This window comes from Eschrichtius robustus, chromosome 3 (assembly GCF_028021215.1).
Source record: "Eschrichtius robustus isolate mEscRob2 chromosome 3, mEscRob2.pri, whole genome shotgun sequence".
Lineage (NCBI taxonomy): Eukaryota > Metazoa > Chordata > Mammalia > Artiodactyla > Eschrichtiidae > Eschrichtius > Eschrichtius robustus.
This window is the reverse complement of record NC_090826.1, coordinates 43,174,639-43,198,823: the sequence shown is the minus strand read 5'-3', so window position 1 is coordinate 43,198,823 and position 24,185 is coordinate 43,174,639. Positions and strand designations below refer to the sequence as shown.

At 37.7% G+C, this 24,185-nt stretch overlaps 1 protein-coding gene across 3 annotated transcripts in view; it reads left to right on the top strand.

Moving 5' to 3' along the window:
• Nucleotides 1–24,185, top strand: part of EPS15 (epidermal growth factor receptor pathway substrate 15) — a 157,322-nt gene that overhangs the window by 70,778 nt on the left and 62,359 nt on the right. For all 3 annotated transcript variants that reach the window (XM_068539856.1, XM_068539857.1, XM_068539855.1), the window contains exon 13: nucleotides 19,776–19,848. In XM_068539856.1, the coding sequence (XP_068395957.1) occupies nucleotides 19,776–19,848 (73 nt within the window). The remainder of the gene's footprint in view (nucleotides 1–19,775; nucleotides 19,849–24,185) is intronic.

Below are 24,185 nucleotides of genomic sequence, written 5' to 3'. Positions count from 1 at the left end.
CCCACTACTGGGCATATACCCTGAGAAAACCATAATTCAAAAAGAGTCATGTACCAAAATGTTGATTGCAGCACAGTTTACAATAGCCAGGACATGGAAACAACCTAAATGTCCATTGGCAGATGAATGGATAAAGAAGATGTGGCACATGTATACAATGGAATATTACTCAGCCATAAAAAGGAACAAAATTGAGTTATTTGTAATGAGGTGGATGGACCTAGAGTCTGTCATACAGAGTGAAGTCAGAAAGAGAAAAACAAATACTGTATGCTAACACACATATATGGAATCTAAAAAAAAAAAAAAGGGTTCTGAAGAACTTACCGGCAGTACAGGAATAAAGATGCAGACATAGAGAATGTACTTAAGGACACGGGGAGGGGGAAGGGTAAGCTGGGACGAAGTGAGAGAGTGGCATGGACATGGACATATATACACTACTAAATGTAAAATAGATAGCTAGTGGGAGCAGCCACATAGCACAGGGAGATAGCTCGGTTCATTGTGACCACCTAGAGGTGTGGGATAGGGAGGGTAGCAGGGAGACACAAGAGGGAGGAGATATGGGAATATATGTATATGTATGGCTGATTCACTTTGTTATAAAGCACAAACTAACACACCATTGTAAAGCAATTATACTCCAATAATGTGTTTAAAAAAAAATAATAAATCTAAGGCAACCTTTAACTGCAGGATGCACTATTATGTAGCACTGAAAAAAGAAGAAAACACTGCCAAATAAACAATGGCATTCCAACAACTATAAGGTGCTATTTGATTTTGGACAGTGAAATAGGTATCAATATATCTTGGAATGAATGAAGTACAGTTTTCTTTTTTTTTTTGAAGTTTTTTAAAAATTTATTTTTGTTGAAGTATAGTTGATTTACAATGTTGCGTTAGTTTCAGGTGTACAGCAAAGTGGGTCAGTTATACATATATATACCTGTTCTTTTTCAGATTCTTTTCGCTTATAGGTTATTACAAAATATTGAGTGTAGTTCCCTGTGCTATATAGTAGGTGCTTGTTGGTTATCTATTTTATATAGAGTAGTGTGTATATGTTAGTCCCAAACTCCTAATTTGCCCCTCCCTTTCCCCTGAAATACAGTTTTCCTCCAACTTCAGACGTTTGAATAACAATAGGAAAAAATTATTATTTAATACATTGTATGGAAGGAATGTTAAATGCAGACACCATGCCAAGAGCTTTCATAACTTGTTATCTCATTTGATCCTCACAAAAACCTTGTAACTTGAGATAGATATTACTGTTCTGTTTTATAGGTACGGAGTTAAGATGCTTAGAGAGGTTATTTTACCCAAAGTCAAACAAACCTGTAAGCAATAGAACTAATACCTGATCTCAGGACTGCTTGATTTGGAGTTGGATTTTCTTTCTTATACTCACATACTGTGTAGAAACAGACTTGAATACAATTAGATTTGAATCTAAATACAGCAGGTCCTATTGGTATTTCCTAATTCCCTTGTTCCCTAGAAACTTTTTATAGTAATACTCATTGTAAAAATGACCTCCTAAAATTACTTTTTAAAAAGTGAGACCATTTTTCCATCTACAGGGCATTGGATTTAAATATCATTTTACTTACACAAACATTTTTTTTTAACCTTCACAATACTTTAAAGCAGATAATGGCTGATACTTTATTTTGTTGATGATATTGAGACATAAAGGGATTAAATGATTTAGCTGGGTTATATAGCAAGAACTTGGGAAAGATCTTTCCTCATCCATGAGACTACATTGAGATTATTGTAGAGAAACTTAATTATGATTTTTTTTCAGTTGCAAGAAAGAACTCAACCCAGACTAAGAGTGAATTTATTTACTTGTGAAACTAAGACCTCCTAGAGGTAGGGATGGCTTAAAGCATAGCTTCGTTCTGGGGCTCAAATGATATAATCAGTTCTCTTGCTCTCTCCATTTCTTGTTTCCACTTCCACTGCATAGGCTTTCCTGTTATGTTGTCAAGGGGGTTATTGCACATCTGAGTCTCATGTACCTATTATTTCAGATTTAGTGGAGTTACTCTCTTGTGGCGGTTCCTGAACAAATCCTAAGATTCAATCTGATTAGACTGGTTTAGGGTCCTACCTACTGAAACAGTCAGTGGCCAAGGCTGTATTGTTTGCTGATTTGTCATGAGCTCTGTCCTGGGCTGCGGGGTCGGGGTGGGGGCGGCTAGTTTGCCACCGAGACCACATGGAGGAGGGGGTAGCCCCACATGAAAATTCCGCCAGAAGGAGGAATGAATTCTGAGAGTAAATGTCTATAGAAAGCAGTATAGCTTCAAATCCACAGTAATTTCAGTGATCGCCCTTAGTATCATCTGCCAATTTGAACAGTATGTCTTGACATTCTGTAACCTTAGTCTGGGCACCTTTTTAAACGGGATTGTTCAGTTTTGACTTATCTGCCTTCTACTGAATTCTACCAAATTCTATTTCCAGATCAAAAATTGGCCTTTGCCTATTACATAAAGCTTTTAGTATTGAAATCAAAAAACAAACGAATGAAAACAAACCCTTGGAGATTACATAATCCAATTTCTTTTTTACTCATGGGGGAAAAAAATCAAAGTCATACATCAGGTCAGCAAAAGTGCTGGCTAGCACCCAAACCTGGTTGTATAGTTCTAGTTCTACATTTTTTTCTATTATATAAGACAGCTTTTCATTAAGATTTAGAACATTTTTACTTTGGTTTGAAAAAAATGTAAACATTTGATTACTCAGTCTATAATGGTGTATAGACTTCATTTCATATGGTCTATAAACAGCCCATTAGCATTTTTGCTTGACTTATGAGAAATGTGCATTTAATAATAGCTAGATTTGGGGCTTCCCTGGTGGCGCAGTGGTTGAGAATCTGCCTGCCAATGCAGGGGACATGGGTTCGAGCCCTGGTCTGGGAAGATCCCACATGCCGTGGAGCAACTAGGCCTGTGAGCCACAATTACTGAGCCTGCGCGTCTGGAGCCTGTGCTCCACAACAAGAGAGACCTCGATAGTGAGAGGCCTGCGCACCGTGATGAAGAGGGGCCCCCGCTTGCCGCAACTAGAGAAAGCCCTCGCACAGAAACAAAGACCCAACACAGCCAAAAATAAATAAATTAATTAATTAATTAAAAAAAATAATAGCTAGATTTGAAAATACTTGTCATCTGTGCCTCTCAAGCCTATGAAAATAGACACATACCCCAGTATTCTAGGGCTTGCTTGATTTCAACAGTAGTTATTTTACTTATGAAATGTTTTTGTAATGAGTTTTAATAGGAAGTAGAGCATCGTACATAAAATGTTCTTGCCGATACAAACATTTGTAATACAGTAAGTCCCCTACATACGAACCTTCAAGTTGCGAACTTTCAAAGATGTGAACGTGTGTTCACATGTCCAGTCACATAAGTTAGTTCACGTGTCTGGCGTACATTGACACGTGTGTGCATCCTCTACAAGTGGTTGTGCTTCTGTGTACTTTACAGTACTTACAGAGTACAATAGTACAGTATCTTTATTTCAAGCCCAGGATGTCTGGAAGCAAGTGTAAAAGCAGCAGTGATGTAGCTGGTACTGCCAACAGCCCCTGTATGCCAGCTGTTGTACTGTACTACTGTACTTTTCAAGGTACTGTACTGTAAGATTAAAAATGTTTTCTTTATTTTTTTTGTTTTTTTTTTGTTTTTTATGTTTTATTTGTGTGAAAAGTATTATAAACTTGTTACAGTACAGTACTATATAGCCGATTGTGTTAGTTGGGTACCTAGGCTAACTTTGTTGGTCTTAAGAATAAATTGGACTTACGAATGTGCTCTCGGATTGGAACTTGTTCGTATGTAAGGGACTTACTGTATTAGTTACGTTTTGATAAACTGAGCTTTCAGTAACTTCTAGTTACCATAATGTTAAGTTGTACTAGTGGCAGTCTTATATAGTGAATTACAGCTAAACACATAAAAAAAAAATCTAACATTTTGTGACTGTCTTATTAAGAAAATCATAGTGCTTCAAAACCTTATTAAGTTTTAAATTGTAGTCACATTTTATAAATGTGTAATATGTTTATACTTGACACTTGTGAAAATATTTTCCCTAGGCTTTTATTTTAGGTGAGATCTACAGTGTAGGCAAACTTCCATCATCTGTCAACTTCAGTAATGTCATAATAAGGCTCATCTACCCATGCTAAAATTATGGTTGTTAAAATTCAGTTTTGTAAATGGTTGTATTAAGTCACTACCACCAAGTCTTTAACACATTACATTATAAACCTTGACTTTTGTTACTGTGAATGACTATTTTTTCTGTGCAATGGTATTACTCTTTAGCCTTTAAATCTTTTATTAATATATCAGGCAGTGACGTGTGTAACTACAAAATAGGAAAAAAGAATTTAAACAGATTTTGTTTGTGGCTTTTACTAAATTGTCATCTGGCAGAAGATTAGCTCCTTCTTATTTGTTTGGTTTTCAGATGAAGATATTTAATTTTAGTCCAGGGATCAAACCTGCAAATAAACGACATACATAATATGGTACTGTAATGAGAATGTAATGAATATGGTGCTTTACAAGATTTGCTTTTTCCCCCTCAGTGATGGGTATAATACATACTCATAAAAATTTGGAAAACACGGAAAAGCATAATGAAAAAAGGAATGTTTATTTTGTTTTATTTATTTATTTACTTTTGGCTGCGTTGGGTCTTCGTTACTGCACGCGGGCTTTCTCTAGCTGCGGCAAGCAGGGGCTACTCTTCGTTGTGGTGTGTGGGCTGTAAGCTCACAGGCTTCAGTAGTTGTGACATGTGGGTTTAGTAGTTGTGGCTCACGGGCTCTAGAGCACAGGCTCAATAGTTGTGGTGCACGGGCTTAGTTGCTCCGTGGCATGTGGGCTCTTCCCGGACCAGGGCTGGAACCCATGTCCCCCGCATTGGCAGGCGGATTCTTAACCACTGTGCACCAGGGAAGCCCCAAGAATGTTTCTTAGAATAATAATTTGTTCTGAGCATTGAAAATCAATGGAGATATAAAAAACTATATATAACCTCAAGAGTTGGTTGGGTAAAGAATGTTCTTTGTTATCAGTCAGAAAATGAGATGTTGTTTTCTTCCCTAGTTCACCAAATTGTTTCTAGTTGAAAATATAGGACATTGGGAGCTTGAGGCAGGATGACTTTCTGTCATTTGTTTCTTTAAGTTTTTTATATGATTCCTTCAACATTTGCTATATAGGGATTTAATTATATAAATCAGATTAAATTAGTATATTTTTAACTTAAGGGAAAACAATGGTTATAAAATAATCTTATCAAATACCTGGATCTCTCACCCTGAGCTGAACACCTATATTTTTCATTGCCCAACTAGTGTTTTCATCTGAATGTTCAGTAGGACCTGACTTCCTGATTTTCCCCTGACCACTATCCTTGTCTCTTTTATTTCCCTTTCTCAGTGACATCACCATTTATTGTCACTCAAGCTAGAAACCTGAGATTTTTCTTCTCATTTTTATTCTTCTATTTTTGAGATGTTTCTTGAAATCATTCCTACCTCCTCACCTCCTTTGCCTGATCAACTCCTCCTCATCCTTCAGATCTCACCTTAGATGTTATTTCCTCTGGAAACCTTCCCCTTCCCAACCCCCATACCTATCAAATCTTATTTAAGATCCTATCTTACATAGTTTTAAAATTTACACTTGTCATAGCATAATTGTCTGTTTTATTTGGATATCTCACTAGACTATGTACTTCTTAATCATAGGGACTATTTGCTTGCTCACTGTTAATCCCTACTGCTTAGCTTATGTAATAGATACAATATATATAGCTTATATAATAGATATATAGAGAAAATAATTTGTTCAGTATTGTTGAAATCTGTCCTGTCCTTTCTGCTTTTTCTGTCTAGTTTTAGCCCTTACCTCAGTTCACTTTTCTGAGTATGGCGTAAAATCTCTTCCTTCGCGGTGCTCTCTTGGCATCCTGACCATTCTTCTGTCTTAGCTACTTCCCACAATAAAGTAGGATCATCTCCCACTATGATACTGTAAAGCAGCAGTCCCCAGCCTTTTTGGCACCAGGGACCGGTTTTGTGGAAGACAGTTTTTCCACGGACCCAGGGTTGGGGGTTAGGGGGGATGGTTTCGGAATGATTCAAGTGCATTACATTTATTGTGTACTTTATTTCTATTATTATTACATTGCAATATATAAGGAAATAATTATACAACTCAACATAATGCAGAATCAGTGGGAACCCTGAGCTTGTTTTCCTGCAACTAGATGGCCCCATCTGGGGGTGACGGGAGACAGTGACACCCGAAGTGTGTTGCTTATGTCCAGTCTACTCCGTAATCTCGTTTTGGCTGCTGTCACTGCAGAAAACCCTGCTTCACAAAGATAGGGTGTTGGAAATGGAAGCAGCCTTTTCAGTGCTTTTTGTGGCAATCTCAGGATATTCCGCCTTAGCTTTCATCCAGAACATATGGAGATTTGAGGTTGTCTCAAACATACTTTTAAGGCCAATGTCATTTGCGATCTCAACCAGTTGATCCTCTTTTAGCACGGACAAATTCGATTCACCTGGCTTATTCACAAATGGGTCGCAGATCCATTCCTTCCCAGTTTGGGGGTCTTTTGTGGTTGGGAAGTAATGCTCAAAGTCTTTTGAAAGCTGAGATAGGTGATCATGCACCAGCTGGGAGAAAGACGGCCCTGGCTCAGTCTCTTTCAAAATCTCTGCCAATGTTTGAAACATGTCAAAAATCCCAGTGTTCACTTGTCGCCCCCATAATTCCACTTTGGCTTTGAATGCAGCCACTTTTTCTGCCAACTTGAACACAGTTGTCGTTCTCCCCTGAAGTGACAGATTGAGTTCATTGAGCAGGTTGAATATGTCACACAAGTAAGCAAGTTTTGCGACCCATTCTGTGTCACTGAAGTGTGCTGCCAGTGGTGACTGTTTTTCTAAAAGAAATCTCTGGAGCAGCTCTCTTAACTCAAAAGCTCTGGCCAGTGATCTACCTTTAGAAAGCCATCTCACTTCTGTGTATAAGAGAAGACGTGTGTGCTCTGCGTCCATCTCCTTGCAGAGCTGTGCGAACAAACGTGAGTTAAGGGCGTGTACCTTACTTTGGTTGATAATTTTAATGATATCCTGCAAAACATTGTTAAGCTCAGGTGACATTTTTCCGCTATCCAGCGTTTCTCTATGGATGACAGAGTGCGTAGACTCACATTCAGAAACGACCTCTTTGACCCGAGTAGTGAAACCAGAAGGCCGTCCAGTCATGGCAGCTGCTCCGCCCATGCATATACCGACACAAAATGACCCATTCAGTTTTCCTGATATGTAATCATTCAAAGACTTGAATAGTTCTGCAGCTGTAGTGTTGGTTGGCAACGAAAGTGCACATAACATATCCTCATGCACATCCTCCTGAAAAATATATCACACAAAAACAAGCATTGTTGCCTTGTTGTCAACATTGGGAGACTTGTCAATCTGGATTGTGTACCACAGTGACTCATTAATCCTCTCTAACAATTGTGCCTTAATATCCTCTGCTGTTTCATCAATTTGTCTAGTTAGGGTGCTAGCCGAAAGAGGAACACGTGCCACCTTTTGAACTGCAGCCTCTCCTAAAAGTTCACAACAAATGTCCCTAGCAGCAGGCAGGATCAACTCTTCACCAATAGTAAAGGGCTTCTTAGCTTTAGCCATGCGGTTAGCCACTAAGAACGATGCTCTCAGTGCAGACACATTTGATGACGTGGTGGCCTTCAGTAATTGCTTCTGTTTTTCATGTTCACATTTTTTCCTTTTGAAAAACTCCAAAGGCTTGTTTTTTAATGCAGGGTGCTTGGTCTCCATGTGGCAAAGCAGTTTTGAAGGTTTCATGGCTGCGTTGGATAACCGGTCTCCACATATTATACAAAGCGGGCTTGGAGAATGTCAATCACCTGTTGCAATGAACCCGTAATTTAAGTAGGATTCTTGGTGTTTTCTTTTAAATACAGTTTTCTTTTTGTTGGTAGTCTAAGAGTTTTCTGTTGTTTCATCATTGGGTCTGTCCCCCTTTTCAAAGAAGCTCTCTAGTGACATTTGTTTTTTACTCATTTTGGTTAGGGTTAGCTTGTGGGCTTACCACAACTGTGACCGAGACAAGTGTGCAGTGCGGGGAAAGAGGTGCAGATGGAAGTGGTAAATAAAATAATGGGCGGGCCACGCGCAGACTAAAACAAGTGTCGGATTCTGACATAAAGCCTGCTACCACATGCAGCTGTACAATTGAAGTACATCAGCTCACTTGCCACTATAAAACCTGCCACCACGTGCAGCTTAATTGTCACTTGCCACTCACTGATAGGGTTTTGATATGAGTCTTCAAGCAGTTGATTTATTATGGTCTCTGTGCAGTCAAACCTCTCTGCTGATGATAATCTGTATTTGCAGCTTCTCCCCAGCGCTAGCATCACTGCCTCAGCTCCACCTCAGATCATCAGGCATTAGATTCTCCTAAGGAGCGCGCAGCCTAGATCCTTCACATGCGCAGTTCACAGTAGGGTTCGCACTCCTATGAGAACCTAATACAGCCGCTGATCTGACAGGAGGTGGAGCTCAGGCGGTAATGCAAGCGATGAGGAGCAGCTGGAAATACAGATGAAGCTTTGCTGGCTTGCCCGCCGCTCACCTCCTGTTGTGCGGCCTGTTTCCTCACAGGCTACAGACCGGTACCAGTCCGTGGCCTGGGGGTTGGGGACCCTTGCTGCGAAGCTCCTAGAACAGATACCATGTGTTTGCTCTTGTACTCTCTCTCAGTGTTCCACATAGTGCTCTAATTGACCATTTCAGTTTCATTCCTCTTCTCTAGCCATATGGTGGGTGGGCTTATTACCTCTCAGCTCAACGTGCCACCAGTTTTTATTCTTCTGTGCCTCTGATCCTACTCTTCCCCTTTGCCTGAGCACACCTTTTACCTTGTAAAGTTTTATTCCTGCTTTAAGGCCCAGCTTAAGTATCATCTCCTTTGTCAAACCTTCCCTGAAACCTTGATTGCTAGTTCCTCTTTCCTTTCTACTTAGAGTCTTTATTCCTTTATAATAGTACTCACCACATTTTAGTGTGATCTTTTTTTTTTTCTTTTTTAGTCTTTTGGCTGCATTAGGTCTTTGTTACTGCCCATGGGCTTTCTCTAGTTGTGGCGAGCAGGGGCTACTCTTCGTTGCAGGGTGGGGGCTCCTCATTGCAGTGGCTTCTCTTGCTGCGGAGCATGGGCTGTTGGCACGAGGGCTTCAGTAGTTGCAGCACATGGGCTCAGTAGTTGCGGGAAGAGGGCCCTAGACCACAGGGTCAGTAGATGTGGTGCACGGGCTTAGTTGCTCCACAGCATGTGGGATCTTGCCAGACCAGGGATCGAACCATGTCCCCTGCATTGACAGGTGGATTCTTAACCACTGTGCCACCAGGGAAGTCCTGATCTTTTTTTTTAATGTGTCTTTTTTTTTGTTTTAATTTGAACTCCTTCAGGACAGGGTCTCTGTCTTATTCATTTGGATATGTCTAGAAATTAATGCACACAGTGCCTGACACCACAAAATTTCAGTACAGGTTAGTTGGTTGAATGAATAAATCAAAGTTATAAATATTAGAATATTTCCCAGACTTAATTCCTGCAAAGTTTATGGCAGACTAGAAACCATCACTAAATGTTGAAATAAAGCAAATGATCTTCTGAATAATAGCTTATTTTGAAGACTATAGAAGAAGATTTTGTAGGCAAGAGGATTTTTAATCCTTACAGGGACCTGAAGGTTAATGGACTGATTTTTCGTATTTTGCCAACCTGTTCTTGTGTCAGGGATTTCCTTTGAGAATCTGATAAAGGCTATTAGACTCTGCCTCCAGAAAAAAAGAACATGTTTATCCATGTACACCATTTTGCATTTATTTCAGGAGTTCCTAGACCCTTAAAAACTATCCATGGACCAATTTTTAAGAACCCTTGTTCTGAAAGTAAAGTGGCTCAAATAGAGAAGTTCGTGGCAGTGAAAAGGCAAAACATACCAAGAAATTGCTTCAGTCTCTTAGATAGTGTGGTGGTGGTGGATTATGCTGAGGCAGGAGTTAATATTTATTTGTCTTCTACCAGCTTCTACTTCCTTCCTGTCTTCTGTCTTGTTAGCAAGAACATCAGGAAGTAAAAGCTACATCCTGTCAGGCCAGTTTGTTATCCTGGTCTTGGGCCAGTAAACAGGATAGATGATTACAATAATAGTTATTTGGCATTGTGCTATTCCTGCTTTATATAAATTCTCTTATTCAATTCTTGCAACACGGCTGAAGGGTAAGCAGTTTTATTCTGATTTTTCAGATGAGGAATGGACAAGTTTTCTAAGAAGTTTTCCTTGATAGCCACTTCAGCTCAGAGAACACTCAATATCCTTCTCTCCGAACACTTACAATACTGAATTGTATTTCTTTCCCCAGTAGTCTCTGAGCTCTGTGTGATAGTACCAACTGTCTCTTAAAATTTCTGATTAGGCAGTATAGTGTAGTAGTATTTCAGAGCATGGGCGTTGTAACCAGATTGGCTGGTTTGATTCCTGACGTGACTTAGACAAGTTACTTAACTGTCTGTGCCTCAGTTTCTTCATCTGTAAAATAGAAATATGAATAATCCCATGTAAAATGCCTAGTACAGTTCCTGGAACATGGTAAATTCTCAATGCATGTTAGTAATCATCATCATCATCCCCAACACCTAGCTCAGCACTTAGAGCACAGCATTCAGTGAAAGGTGCTCAGCAGACATTGGTTGGAATAGCTGAATGAGCACTCTCTTCCCTAGTTGGAGACTGGAACTGTGTAGCTGGGCAGCCAGAATCTGGGTTCTTAAATATATAGATCTCTACCTCAATCATATATAAGAACTGATTTTTTAAAAACTATTTCAGGCAATGTTAGCATATGGTTTGAATTTTTTTTAAATTATGTTTTTGGTTTAGTTTAGTTCAAATACTGTGGGAAAACATTAGCCCTGGAGAGAGCATTGCTTATACTGTCGAATCTGGAATTCTTTTGCTTATAAAATCCAACATGATCTGTTTCTGGCCCTGTGGTACTGATACTAGAAGGTCTCAATTGTGACTGCCTCAGCAATGGCGTTACTGATTGAGTAATCGAAGCTCTACATTGTAGTATGCGTTTGTTTTTGGTAGTAAGGAGGCACCTTAATTTGTTTTCACATAAAGTACATGGCTCATCATTTAAAACCTCTGCTTAGGGAGACTTCCCTTATTTGAAACCCTCCTTGCTCAAGTCTGAGTCTGTGCTAATACAGCAGCCACTAGCCACATGTGGCTATTGAGCACTTGAAATATGGCTAATCCAAATTAAGATGTGCTATTAATATAAAATATACTGGATTTCAAAAGAAGAATGTAAATATTTTGGATATCTTGGATTAAATAAAACATATTAAAATAAATTTCACTTGTTTCTTTTTAATATATAGCTATTTGATCATTTAAGATTACATGTCTGTCATATTTCTCTTGGACCGCTCTGGTCTGAATCAGTTGTTTTCTATAAAAATTACGTTTTTTTTGCTTGTATTATTTTGTGGCAGTGGTAGCTTATTAAGGGACACTTACCTCTTTTAAGAGAGCAATACTTTTTAGAATGTGTTTCAGTTTGTCTTTGGGAAACAAAAATATCTACCAAGAAATTTCAGCTCCTGAAGGATTTAGGAGTCAGTCTCTACCAACATACTTAAGTCCTAACTGCCATCACTCTGGATGCTTGATTACAACTTTCCAAAAAGCCAGTAAGTGTTCTACTTTTATACTAGTAAATTGTGTGATGATGATGATGATGATGATCGCTGACATTTACTAAGCACTTATTGTGTGGTAGGAATTGTGCCGAAGTATTTCTAGATATAATATAAATTAGTCATCCCTATCAACTTTATTATCCCTTTTATTTAAATTACGAAAACCAAGTTCTAGTCTTACATTTCTTTTCTTAGAGTTTTTTCATCTCATTTTGTCCGCTAGATAAGTAGAATAAATTAATTATTTGGGGTTTGCAAAATAAACTTTCATTTCTCCTTTTTAAAAGTGAAATATCTAATTTTGGATTCTGCCACTGACATGGCAGTGGTCATGTGAGCCACAGCCCAAAGTTTGTGTTTTCTCCTGATTCCAGTTAGGCTTTCAACAGTTTATGCCCATGAATATATTCGGACTTTTTTTTTCAAAACTAAAGCTCATTTAAAAAGCCAGCCTTGGGCTTCCCTGGTGGCGCAGCGGTTGAGAGTCTGCCTGCCAATGCAGGGGACACGGGTTCGAGCCCTGGTCTGGGAAGATCCCACATGCCGCGGAGCAACTGGGCCCGTGAGCCACAATTACTGAGCCTGCGCGGTCTGGAGCCTGTGCTCCACAGCAAGAGAGGCCGCGACAGTGAGAGGCCCGCGCACCGCGATGAAGAGAGGCCCCCGCTTGCCACAACTGGAGAAAGCCCTCGCACAGAAACGAAGACCCAACACAGCAAAAATAAATAAATAAATAAATAAATTAAAAAAAAAAAAAAAAAAAAGCCAGCCTCTTAGAACTAGGAAGTTTAGTTTTTCCCATAGGACCGAATGCACTTAAACTTTTATAGCAATTATCTTTTTTTTCTTTAAAGTCTTTATTGAATTTGTTACAATATTTTTTAAAATTAATTAATTAATTTATTTTTGGCTGCGTTGAGTCTTCATTGCTGCGCATAGGCTTTCTCTAGTTGTGGCAAGCGGGGGCTGCTCTTTGTTGCGGTGCTCAGGCTCTAGGCGCACGGGCTTCAGTAGTTGTGGCACACAGGCTTAGTTGCTCTGCGGCATGTGGGATCTTCCCGGACCAGGGATCGAACCCGTGTCCCCCTGCATCGGCAGGCGGATTCTTAACCACTGCGCCACCAGGGAAGTCCCTATAGCAGTTATCTTAACAGTTTTATAATTAATGGCTATGTTTGTTTTCCCAGTAAGCTGTAAGTAGGGGCCCTGGTTTAATCTTTTTTGGCATGTAGTAGGTACTCAATAGCTGTTTGTTGAAAGAATGAAATAATATATAGTTATATAATGATTATATATTTAAGGCAAAGAGAAATTAAAAACTTAAGGTACAAATCAATGTCTTTACTCTCAAACTTTAACTTAAGTTTTTATCAACTAAATATGAATTCTTAGAGTGAAAGACCATCTAACTTTCAGACTGGTTTGAATTACATGCCAGAATTTTCTTATCAGCTGTCTGTAGTTGTTACTCTAATCTAGCTCAAGACTTCTGACAGTTCCCAAGATAAGCAGAGTCAGAGTGTTCTATTGCCTTTCTAGCAATTGTCATCAGCTTTCTCAGTAATAAGAGCTTCTGCTTCCTCTCTTCCCCCACAGAGCAGAAGCCAGCAGAGAAAGAAGAGCTATGTTGTTAAATAATGCCATTCAGAGTTCAAAAAAGCCCAGCTCAGAAATCTTTAGGGACTCCCATTGCCAGTGAATTAAAAGTCTGTGTGTCTTAACCCAGTACTGAAGTTCTTTTATAATCTTACCCTGATCTACCATTCCAGCTTTATTTACCACACATAAACCCTCCATCTTAGATAAATTAGTCTGCTGTCTAGAATTTTCTCACCTCTGTGCTTTCTTTTTTATTAATTTTTTCACTGTGGTAAAATATACGTAGCATAAAGTTCACCATTTTAGCCATTTTTAAGCATACAGATCAGTGGCGTAGGTGTATTTACGTTGTTACACAGCTGTCACCACTGTTCATCCCCAGAATTTTATCATCCCAAACTGAATGATTTAATTGGACTTGATATCAACTTAACTTCGATGGTATACAAAATCCTACTTCTGTAAATTCTGTCCCTTCCACTTTATGTTGTTGATGTCATAAATTACATCTTTATACATCATATATCCACTAACATAGCTTTATAATTATTTTTTATGCATTTGTCTTTTAAATCTTACAGAAAATATAAAGGAGAGTTGTAAAGCAAAATTACAATAGTACTAGTTTTTGGTTTTGTCCATGTATCTACCTTTACTGGAGATCTTTATACCTTCGTATGGCTTCAAGTTACTGTCTAGTAGCCTCCTTTCATTTCAATCTGAAGGACTCCCTTTAGCATCTCTTATAGCACAAGTCTAATGGTAACGAAATCCTCAGCTTTTGTTTATCTGGGAATATCTTAATTTCTCCCTCATTTTTGAAGGACAGTTTTTCCAGATAGAGTATTTTCAGTTGACAGTTTCTTTTTTATTTCAGCATTTTAAATATGTCATCCCACTGCCTTCCAGCCTTCAAGGTTTCTGCTGAGAACTCCAATGATAACCTTATTTTTGATCCCATGTACATGAAAAGTCTTTCCTTTCTTATTGCTTTCAAAATTCTCTTTGTCTTTCAACAATTTGATTATAATTGTCTCAGTGTGAGTTTCTTTGGGTTTTCCTGCTTGGCGTTCGTTGAGCTTCTTGGGTTGTAGACATGTGTATTTCATCAAATTTGGGACGTTTTCTTCTTGGTTTACCTCTTAGTCTGCCATTGTGCTGACATCCTTTTTGCTTTCTTGCATAAGCTCTCCCTTGCATTTGAAATGCCATTTTTCTACCCAACATTGATTCTTTCCTTCAAGGCTTAACTGAAGTCTCACCTTAACTGAGTCTTCAAGGTTCTCTGTCACAAAGCATTCCCAGGCTGGAATAATTTCTTTTGAAATACCATATGATAAATATACCACTTACTGTCTGCACAGCTTATTTTTGCAATTCCATAATCCTGCCTTCACTGACAGCAAGGAAGCCTTTTTAGACCCTCTCCAGAGTCAGGTACCCATCTTCTGTGTTCCCACAGCACCTTGTACTTACCTGTTGTAGCACCCAGTACCCTTCATTGCAGTTATCTTTTTATGTTCTCCTGCCCAACCCCTCACATACACTTAATGGAAAGTGTCTGTCTCATTGTTTTTTTGTATCACTAAAGTACAGCACAGTGACAGGTATGTAGTAGAATTCAGTATTTGTTTGTTAAATCAATACTTAGGTTTTAAAGTTGCATAGGGATATATTGGGTACCGTTGTGTATTCTCGTTTTCACTCCTCACAACAATCTTTGTGTATGATATGTAAAGTAGATATTTCCTTCAATTTACTTTAAGGAATTAGCTCACACAGTTGTGAAGCTGGCAAGTCTAAAATCTCTAGAACAGGATGATAAGCTGGAGACTCAGGTAAAAGTTCATGTTGCAGCTCAAGTCTGAAGACAGTTTGGAAATAGAATTGCCTCTTCCTTGGGGAAGTCTCAGTTTTTTTCTCTTAAGGCCTTAAACTATTGGGTAAGACCCACCACACTATGGAGGGTATCTACTTTACTCAAAGTCTGCTGATTTAAATGTTAATTTTATCTTTAAAAATACCTCTATAGCAACATCCAGACTGGTGTTTGACCAAATATTTGGGTACCATGGCCTAGCCAAGTTAGTACATAAAATTGGCCTAGCCAAGTTAGTACATAAAATTAACTATCACAGAGGGTGATAGCCAGGGCTTAAGCCCTTCCAAATTCTCTGTCTCCTGCCTTTCACCTCTGCTTCTTTGTATGAAAATTTTATTGTTCTTTAGACAGAGACAGCAAATGCCAACAACATCTAGACCTACATTTGCCCATCTTCATCATTTCACAGGAATGATTTTTCTTGAGAATAAATGAAATAATCCATGTAAAGTTCTTATCACATAACACCTATCATGTAGTAAATACTTAATAAGTTCTAGTTTCAATAATTGTTATTGTTAGTAGTAGTAGTAGTAGATATGGTAGTGGTAATAGTGGTTTTCCATTAATTCCAAATAAAGGCATCCTTGATAAAGATTTTAACCACCTTGGCTTTGATCTTGGGCCCAATATTGAGGTAATTCCTGTTATTATGAGGTGGGAAGCTGTGACTGGTTAAGCTTTGGTCAGGAGCTAATCCCTGGCCAGTTATTACTCAGAGAGTTTGAGTCTGTAAAAAGATGGCATTTTCTACTTGAACTATATGGGTAGAAAGATAATAGGGAGAGAGGAGCAGTCTCCTAAAAGAAAGATTGCTGAGTACTCGGAGAAGGGAGGCTCAACCAGAACAAATAGCTGTTGCTACAGTGATTTAACAAAGATGACCTGTGATGAAACCAGTATTTGAATTCTGGACTATATTTTACTCCAAGTCTTATGCTTTGAAAGTCATAAAATAAGTTTCTAAAAGTAGACAGCAATTAGTTTGATTATTAAGACAAGATCAATGTTTTATAAACTGTCTTGTACCCCATAATTCCTTTTAACAAATTTAAAAATTACTCCATGAATATTATTTAAAATTCTAAGTAGTATTAATATTATGAGTAAAACAAAACCATAGCATAGGCTCAAAGCCTGCTTTTTTCTTAATTACTTGATATCTTGTACATTTCACCTTACAAATCTTAAGATGGTAGAGATATCAGCATCTGCAGAGTGAAAACTAATAATCAGAGTCAGAAAAACCATTTCATGGTAGAGCCAGATTAGAATCCTGGTCTCCAGTCTTGTGAGTGGCTTTTGCCTACTTCATAGTAGGTTTATGCAGTTATCAACTTTAGGCTTCTGAAAGCTTAGCTTGGGCTTTGCATTTCTTCCTGGTTCAGATACTAGGTTCTGTGGAATCAGAGCAGTCAACTTTTGGAACACCAGGGAGCTCTTTCTGTGGGCTTTCTTTATAGCTTTGGTATTTGTGGATTACTCAGGATGTGCTATCATCTTGGGAGTGAGTAGGGCCAGAGAGATAGTCTAAAATGGAGGGTGTATAGGATCATTTCCCTTTTTTAGAAGTTACTAAGGTGAAGGGAATAGCTTTTCCTGATGTCCAAGATAAGCGGCAAAATGCTCACACACCTGAAGTATATGAAGTAAATGCTCACACACTTGAAGTAAATGCTCACACACTTGAAGTATATGTCTGTCTTATCCACATATATTGGTGGGCTCCTTAGGAAACTGCATCTAAATGTCTTTTTATTGTGGCACAGAATCTTGAAAAGAATTACAATTTTAAATTACTAATGTTAAACAGAATGCTTGGATATTCTTGTATTGACTATGTATCCATCACCTTTAGAAAAATATACTTGTTTGAAAGAGAGGAGAATGTAAAGAACATGGTCAACCATCGTTAGTGTACCTGAATGTGTGTTTAGATATTTTTACTTGCCTGAAATGAGAAGGATAGCTATAGAGGTTAAGTGTCTATGGAATACCACAGTATAATAATTTGGTATCTCTGAAATTATAATCTAAATTAATGAGAAAATTATTTGATTTTCACTCTGGTTTATAGGACAGATTTTCATTAATAATGTTTTGTATAGAAAATAATATAACTGATCATTTTATTATTTTTAAAGTTTTCTGTTTAGTACTTATGTTATACTACTTGGTTTTGGTAATAAAAGGACTTATTAGACCAGAATTTTACTAGATAAAAGTGGATTGAAAGTTAAATTTAATTGATCTCAGACTAAGAGAAATTAATCCCTAATGATTCACATATTTTATTTAGTTGAGAATGGTCTTCAGGATGTTTGACATCACTACTGCTCCGCACCCTGCCACACCCAAAATTATGAAGAGAAGTTTGTACTTTCTAAGCTTCCTCCATTTTAGCCAAACATAGACTGTTTGCAGGTTAGAGCTGAGTGTCCTTTGTAATCTGTTTTCTTTTTTCACTAAGTGAGCTTCCTTCTTTTGCTCTCCCGTTCTTGTGTCTTGGCTGTGTTAAGTCAGCTCGCGGCCTTCTTGCAGCCCTGTTTTCCTGCATGCGCACTTTATCTTCTGAGCAGACACAGTGACAGCAGTTAACAGGGGAGCAAGAAAGGACTGAATACAAACATGCACATTAGTGTGTGCAGTTTTGGTCTATGATACCATGTTGCGTCTTCTGTTTTTGTCATTATCTACTGTCAGAAAGTAGGAGCTGAGCTGATATTGACCTAGTGTGGAATGCCTGAGGATTTGGGATGAAGGGAGGAGGCTGGTGTTTCATGTGACTCATCCTTGACCTGCTGCGGCAGGACTGAAAGCACTCTCCTGCTCCCATAAGGAGGAAGGAAAAGATTTCCAAGATTGCACTTGCAGAATCTGTGGAGCATATTTAGATGTTTCTTCCTGTGTTTTTCTAGTGTTCAATTTTATCTAATTTTATACGGATTGGAAGTGGGGAATGAGCTTTGCTTAATAAGTAGATTGAGGTATGGGAGTAACGGGCTGCAACAATGACTCACATGGTAAGAGAATGTTTAAAATCTCCACTGACATCTTGACCCACATTTTGCCCCATCTGACGAACGGTTAGTGAGCTCCTTGGCCATCTCAAGTATTTAAAAGTAACAGTATACAAATAGCTTTATTATTGTGCTTTTTTTCCTCCCATATAAATCTTAAGAGCATTGCACCTGCATATCCGAAACAGTTGATTTTTGTCTACATTTAAAATCTCACCTCAAAAAAGATGAGAAATATAAATGTAGCATGTAGTTGTCCCTTAAGTATCTCCTTTGGTGTAATTTTCTCACTTTACTTTATGCCTCAGCTTAATGGAGGCTGAGCCTCTGTTTGGGTTATGTCTGGGATGAAACTGAAATATAGTCATGAAGCTCTAAGAAGAAACTCTGCAGTACTAATCTGGAGGACTTATTGAATGGCATCCTCCCTTCTTATTGCCGCCTTTTACCTTTCCCCCACCCCAAAAATGTATTGCTGCAGAAATCTATGGCTTTTTCCTCTCATTTTGTGGAAAAAGAAAGTGAAAGGAGTCAGGGTGGGGTGGGTAGATTTCAGTACAGACAGGCATTTAAATTTATTATGTCAAAAAAAAAAATAGCTCTGTTTTGTAATTCTGAATCTAAGGTTGCTTAAGATTCACTTATTAGGAATCCAGCTCTGATGGAAGCATATAAGACTTTAGATAATGATGTTTCAAACTAAAAGTGGATCCTAACATGTTTGACCAGAAGAGTAGAAAGAGATAAATGCTAATGTGATTCTTTTTTTACTTAGTGTACATTGTCTTATATATTTGATCAATTGGTATTTATGGGTGGTCCTAAAATAGCTTTTGAGCAGATGTGGTATTTAATAGAGCAAATGGCCTGGGTATTGACAGTCTTTTTCTATTTTCTCTGTTGTTTCATTCTAAAATTGGTGCACACAAGTGAGATTTAAGAGGAAATTAACACTTCAGTAAATGTCCTTTTCCCTAATATTGTTGACTGTTTCTATTAGCCATTTTCATTTTATTTCACAGTGATACTTAAGGGTTAAGCTTCAGAGCTGATGCAACTCCTCCTTTTTTTCACCAGCAATTTTCATTGGGCAGCATTTCCATAGCAACAGTGAGATCAGTGAAACCTGAGTGTTTCATTGATTATTTTTCTCCTCTTCCTTTTTTAATCTATTCTCTCTTCACCACATTTTAGTGAGAAAGCGATTTTTTTTTTTACAAACAGAGCTTATATTGATTTCTGTTGCATAAATAATTAAAAGAGGGTAGAAAAATCTGCCCTTCATTTAAAAATTGAATGTTTCACTATGTATTTAAAAAACGATTCAGGATTAGGAGGATGGATAACCATACCGGCTGTAGCTGATGTTCTCAAATATTCTTGCATTGTTTGCTGGTCTTCTAGGGAAAAGAATAATGTGGAACAGGACCTTAAGGAGAAAGAAGATACTGTTAAACAGAGAACAAGCGAGGTTCAGGTATGTGAACTGTAAAATTCAGTATTCCATATCTGATTTAGGAGGATTCATTTTAAATGTATGGGGTCGTTTACTATGTGATGGTTGTGGTGTTGATGAGTAGGTCAAGGGAATGCCTATTATTTATGTGATATATATATAAATCTTTATCTTTTGCAAAATGATTATTTTTCTCCTAATTCTGGCCTGCAAAGATTACACTACAATGATCAAGCAGTATTTTTCAGTGTAAATTTCTAGCTTTAAAGGTATTTTAAGATGATATTTATCTGCATATTATATCCTTAAAGGTAAGTTTGAATGACTTATGATATAAATATTATTACGCTAATAAAACTGAATATGTGAGATCATCATCATCACCATGAAAACGCAGATTGCTTTTTCATGGGTGTGAGATTTTGTTAGCTAGGAGACCTAGTATTTTAAAGGACTGTCTCTCATAATGATAGGGTGGGAAATGATATGGAACAATTTACAATAGTATTTTATAAGTTGCTTAGTAGCCAGGATATCTTAAACTTTGGCATAAAGAGATTTAATTCATTTTCACTAAGTGCTAAGTAGCTTCATTTTACAAATAGAAAAGACAATAAAACTTCAGTTTCTGATTGGGAAATGACGCAAAAGAGGTATTTCAAACATTAAAAAATACAGAAAATTGGGCAGTGTTTCATTTAGAGCAGTAAGCAATGCATGTGATCATGTTATTGGAGCACCATTTCTTAAATGCCAGACCAGCACATACAGGAGGTTGGATGTCGAAGCACTGGTAGCAGTTGCCAGTTAAGAGCTAGCTCATGGATGGGCATTTCTTAACATGTTACTTGTATGTTGGATTTCCTTGTCCTGATAGTTTGAAATGGGCAAAATTGTTAGATCCATTATTTTGTTTTAATGTAGCACATTCACCAGAGATTGTCTGACAGGTGGACCATGCTAGGGTGGGGAGAATGATTTACTGAGGGTCTGAGGAAGAAGCCAGAGAGAGAGACTTCTTATTAGAAGTTGATTCTATTATTGTACTTATTATACTGGAATTTTCTTAAAGGTGATACAAAGTTAAGAGGTCATCACTAATATATTTCTCTTTGTGGTAGTGAGATATGGAATGGTTACCTCAATTACATTATTTTTGTGCAATTTTTGAGCTTCTTAAATGCAAAAGAGTCATAGACTTTAAGCAGTTATTGCTGAAAATAGCTTAAGAATGGAAGATAAAATAATCTCAAAAGTTTTCTCAATGTGAAGCTATAGATATAGTTACTGATATAATATTGGACAGCTTCTAAATTTAGCTAGATAACGTTTCAAAGTACAAAGGTTTTTGCAGTAGACAAGTTTTTTTATTTGTGTACATCTATCTATGGTTTTTCACTATTGCATCTTTTGAGGATGTGAATTTTAAATAGCTGCTTTGGGAGAACACTAAAATTTACATTGTTCTTTTCAGGCTAAATCAGCTCCCCTCGAATATTTGATTTCTTATATTTATAGAAGTTTTATTATCAGTCAAAATTGCTTTGTTATATGCTTGTCCTTCTTTTACTTAGTGGTGATGGTAAGGTATATGGTAATTCTTAAGCTTTGCTGAATCCAAAATGTGTGCTTGGCAGAGGAAGTCTAAATTGTTGAATTTTTTTGCATAAGGTGCTGTAAATAAAAGATATCTTGGAGCGTGGTTAGTATAGGCCAAGTTCTAATGGTTGAGCATGCAAGTTCATTGAAAAAAAAAAACATAGGATTAAAGCTTTGCATTAGTAGATTCATTACTCATTCCACCCCAGTACAGGTGTTGTATTGTCCATGGTAATGAGATACTAGATTAAGAATAACATGGATAATTGACATCTACAAGTAATTAAAACTTTTCATTTTAGTGATTATTTTCAATTTTCTGGAGCAAGACAACTTACCTGAAAATGGTAACAAGTATATTGTATTACCTATTGAGTTAACTCTGATTTAGCCATTGGTAATGAGGCACAGACTAGGAATAACATGAATAACTCCGATCTGTAACTAACTTGAACTCCTAATGCTTATCTTCTAATTTCTCTGGCAAAAGGCAGTTTACTAGAGCTTATTAATAACTATCAGAATCAAAGAACTTCACTGCTTCTTTCTGACCCCGCTTTCTAATGTAGGTGCTAATGAATAATGCCAAAATGAAGACATGAAGGGAATATTGACCATCAATAAATGTCTTTCTGCCTAATCCAAACTTGGCTTTTCTGAGTATTCTTGCTTTTCTCCATATTTATAAAGTCACAGATAGTGATTATATGAGCTCATATCTCAAGCACAGAAACCAAACTTTCAAAGCCTCTTTAGATGTGACCAAAGTGCCAAAAGATTAGGTTTTTTTTTTAGCATTTATATAGTCTTCCTAATTCAGTTAAATTAGAAAATCTGCTACATAATTAATTTCTACATGTTTGTTTCCTGTGTGTATTCCCATGAATTACCATCTTGAAAACTTACAGTTCAAGACTTTTTTCTTAAAGAGCAAACCAGCGATTAACTTCCTATTTTATGTCGTGAGATGATCACTTAACTCATATGATATACACTGCTAGTTTGTCAAGTTCCATGGAGAAACTAGGCCCAAAATGATCCAAGGAGGGGAAACTGTAAAAGGATGTTCTATCTCAAATGTTTATGGTTTGAGCTTTTTGTTGTTGTTATAGGGAGAAGGTAGACCCACATTCTTTCCTACCTTAAACTGCATATGTACAGTTTTATTAAAAATTTTCTTCAGGGTAGTCAACAGATATTTAGGAATTCATCCTCTCATATGTATGCTTCTCAGTTTTGCATAGAAGTTTATAGGAAACGACTTGGTATCAGACAAACTTAATTCAGTTCCTGGTTCTGGCTCTTCCAAGGTTTGAGATCCTAAGGAAGAAATTCAACCACTCTACACATTAGTTTTCTCTTCTGTAACATGAGATAATAAAAATACCAAACAGAGTTTGCTGTTAGAATAAAATGATATAATGCAGGTAAAGTGCCTCAGCGTGATTGGCACAAGGTAAGCGTTCAGTATATGTTCTAATTAGTAGTAGTATTGTATACCTTACTGTCATCTCTTTGTTACTCTCCCTTCATCATCATGCCCTTTCTTCTCTGACTTCTATCTTCACATGGCTATCTGCATATAGGACTAACCAATTTGAAAATACCTTTTTTGTTGTTGTTGTTGTTGTTGCTGTCACTTTAGCTGCCAGCCTGTTTTTCTCTATTGTTGTTTCTTTGTGTGGCCCTTTTCCCCCTTCCTAGCTTTTCAGTAACCCTACTTAGTTTCCTGTTCACCCATACCATTGTGCTTAATTTATCTCCCCTGGACCAAGAATAATCTTAAGGCCAAATCCATTGGTCCTTCCTACATTGGTTACTGATTTCTTGGGTTGCATTCTCCTAGATATTCATAGCCCTACCTCTTTGACCTTTTGCTTCTGTTGCCTTTGCCAGGGATTGACGGACACACTCCGACCCCCTCTTTCCTCCCTTTTCCATACCCCCTGTCATCCATGTGCTGATAACTCACAAATATTTGTCAAGCCCTCAGTTCTCTTGAGTGCCAGTCTGACATCTCCAGTTAGGCATTTTGAGGTTTATCATTTCAAAGCCAGTATATCTAAAATGAGTCTCATGTTGTTGAAAAAAATTGGCTTCAAGTTTTGAACTTTCCTGTTTCTGTCAGTGTTTTTCTTTCTCACTATTGCCGCCCCTATCACCTAACATCTGAAATTTTGACGTCAGATGTAAGTGCTTACTCCATCCTCCTCCTGCCTTTCTTCCTCAACCAATTTTAGTTATGACTCTCAGATGTGAAAATCTTCACTGCTGCCCACTGCTACTGTTAATAATGGGAGGATGTCATCCTCATGGATATATTGGAATTGGAAAAAAAATTATAGGCCATCCTCTTGTATTACTTATTTTTTGATTGCCTGCTTCGGAACTGTGCGCCATACACATGCTCTTTTTTATTCCCACCCTTATACCTTTTGTTGTTGCAATCTAGAGTGTTCCTTACCCCCCCTGCTTATGTGAACTCTACCCATGCCTTAAAGTCCAGCTCAAACTCACCACTTTTCTAAACTTTCTCTTCTCTGTCCCTTCAGTCTATACCTGTCTTTCCTGTGTTGGAACTCCCGGAGGAGTGTGTATACACTTATATGGCACGCTCAGTACGTTACCTTATCATACTATTTTAATGTGTATGTATATAGATTGCAATATCTTATAGCTTATATTGTGAGCTCCTTAAGCTTAGAAATTGTACCTTGGATCTTATCTTTCACCATGTATGGTAATATATTCTTAGATGG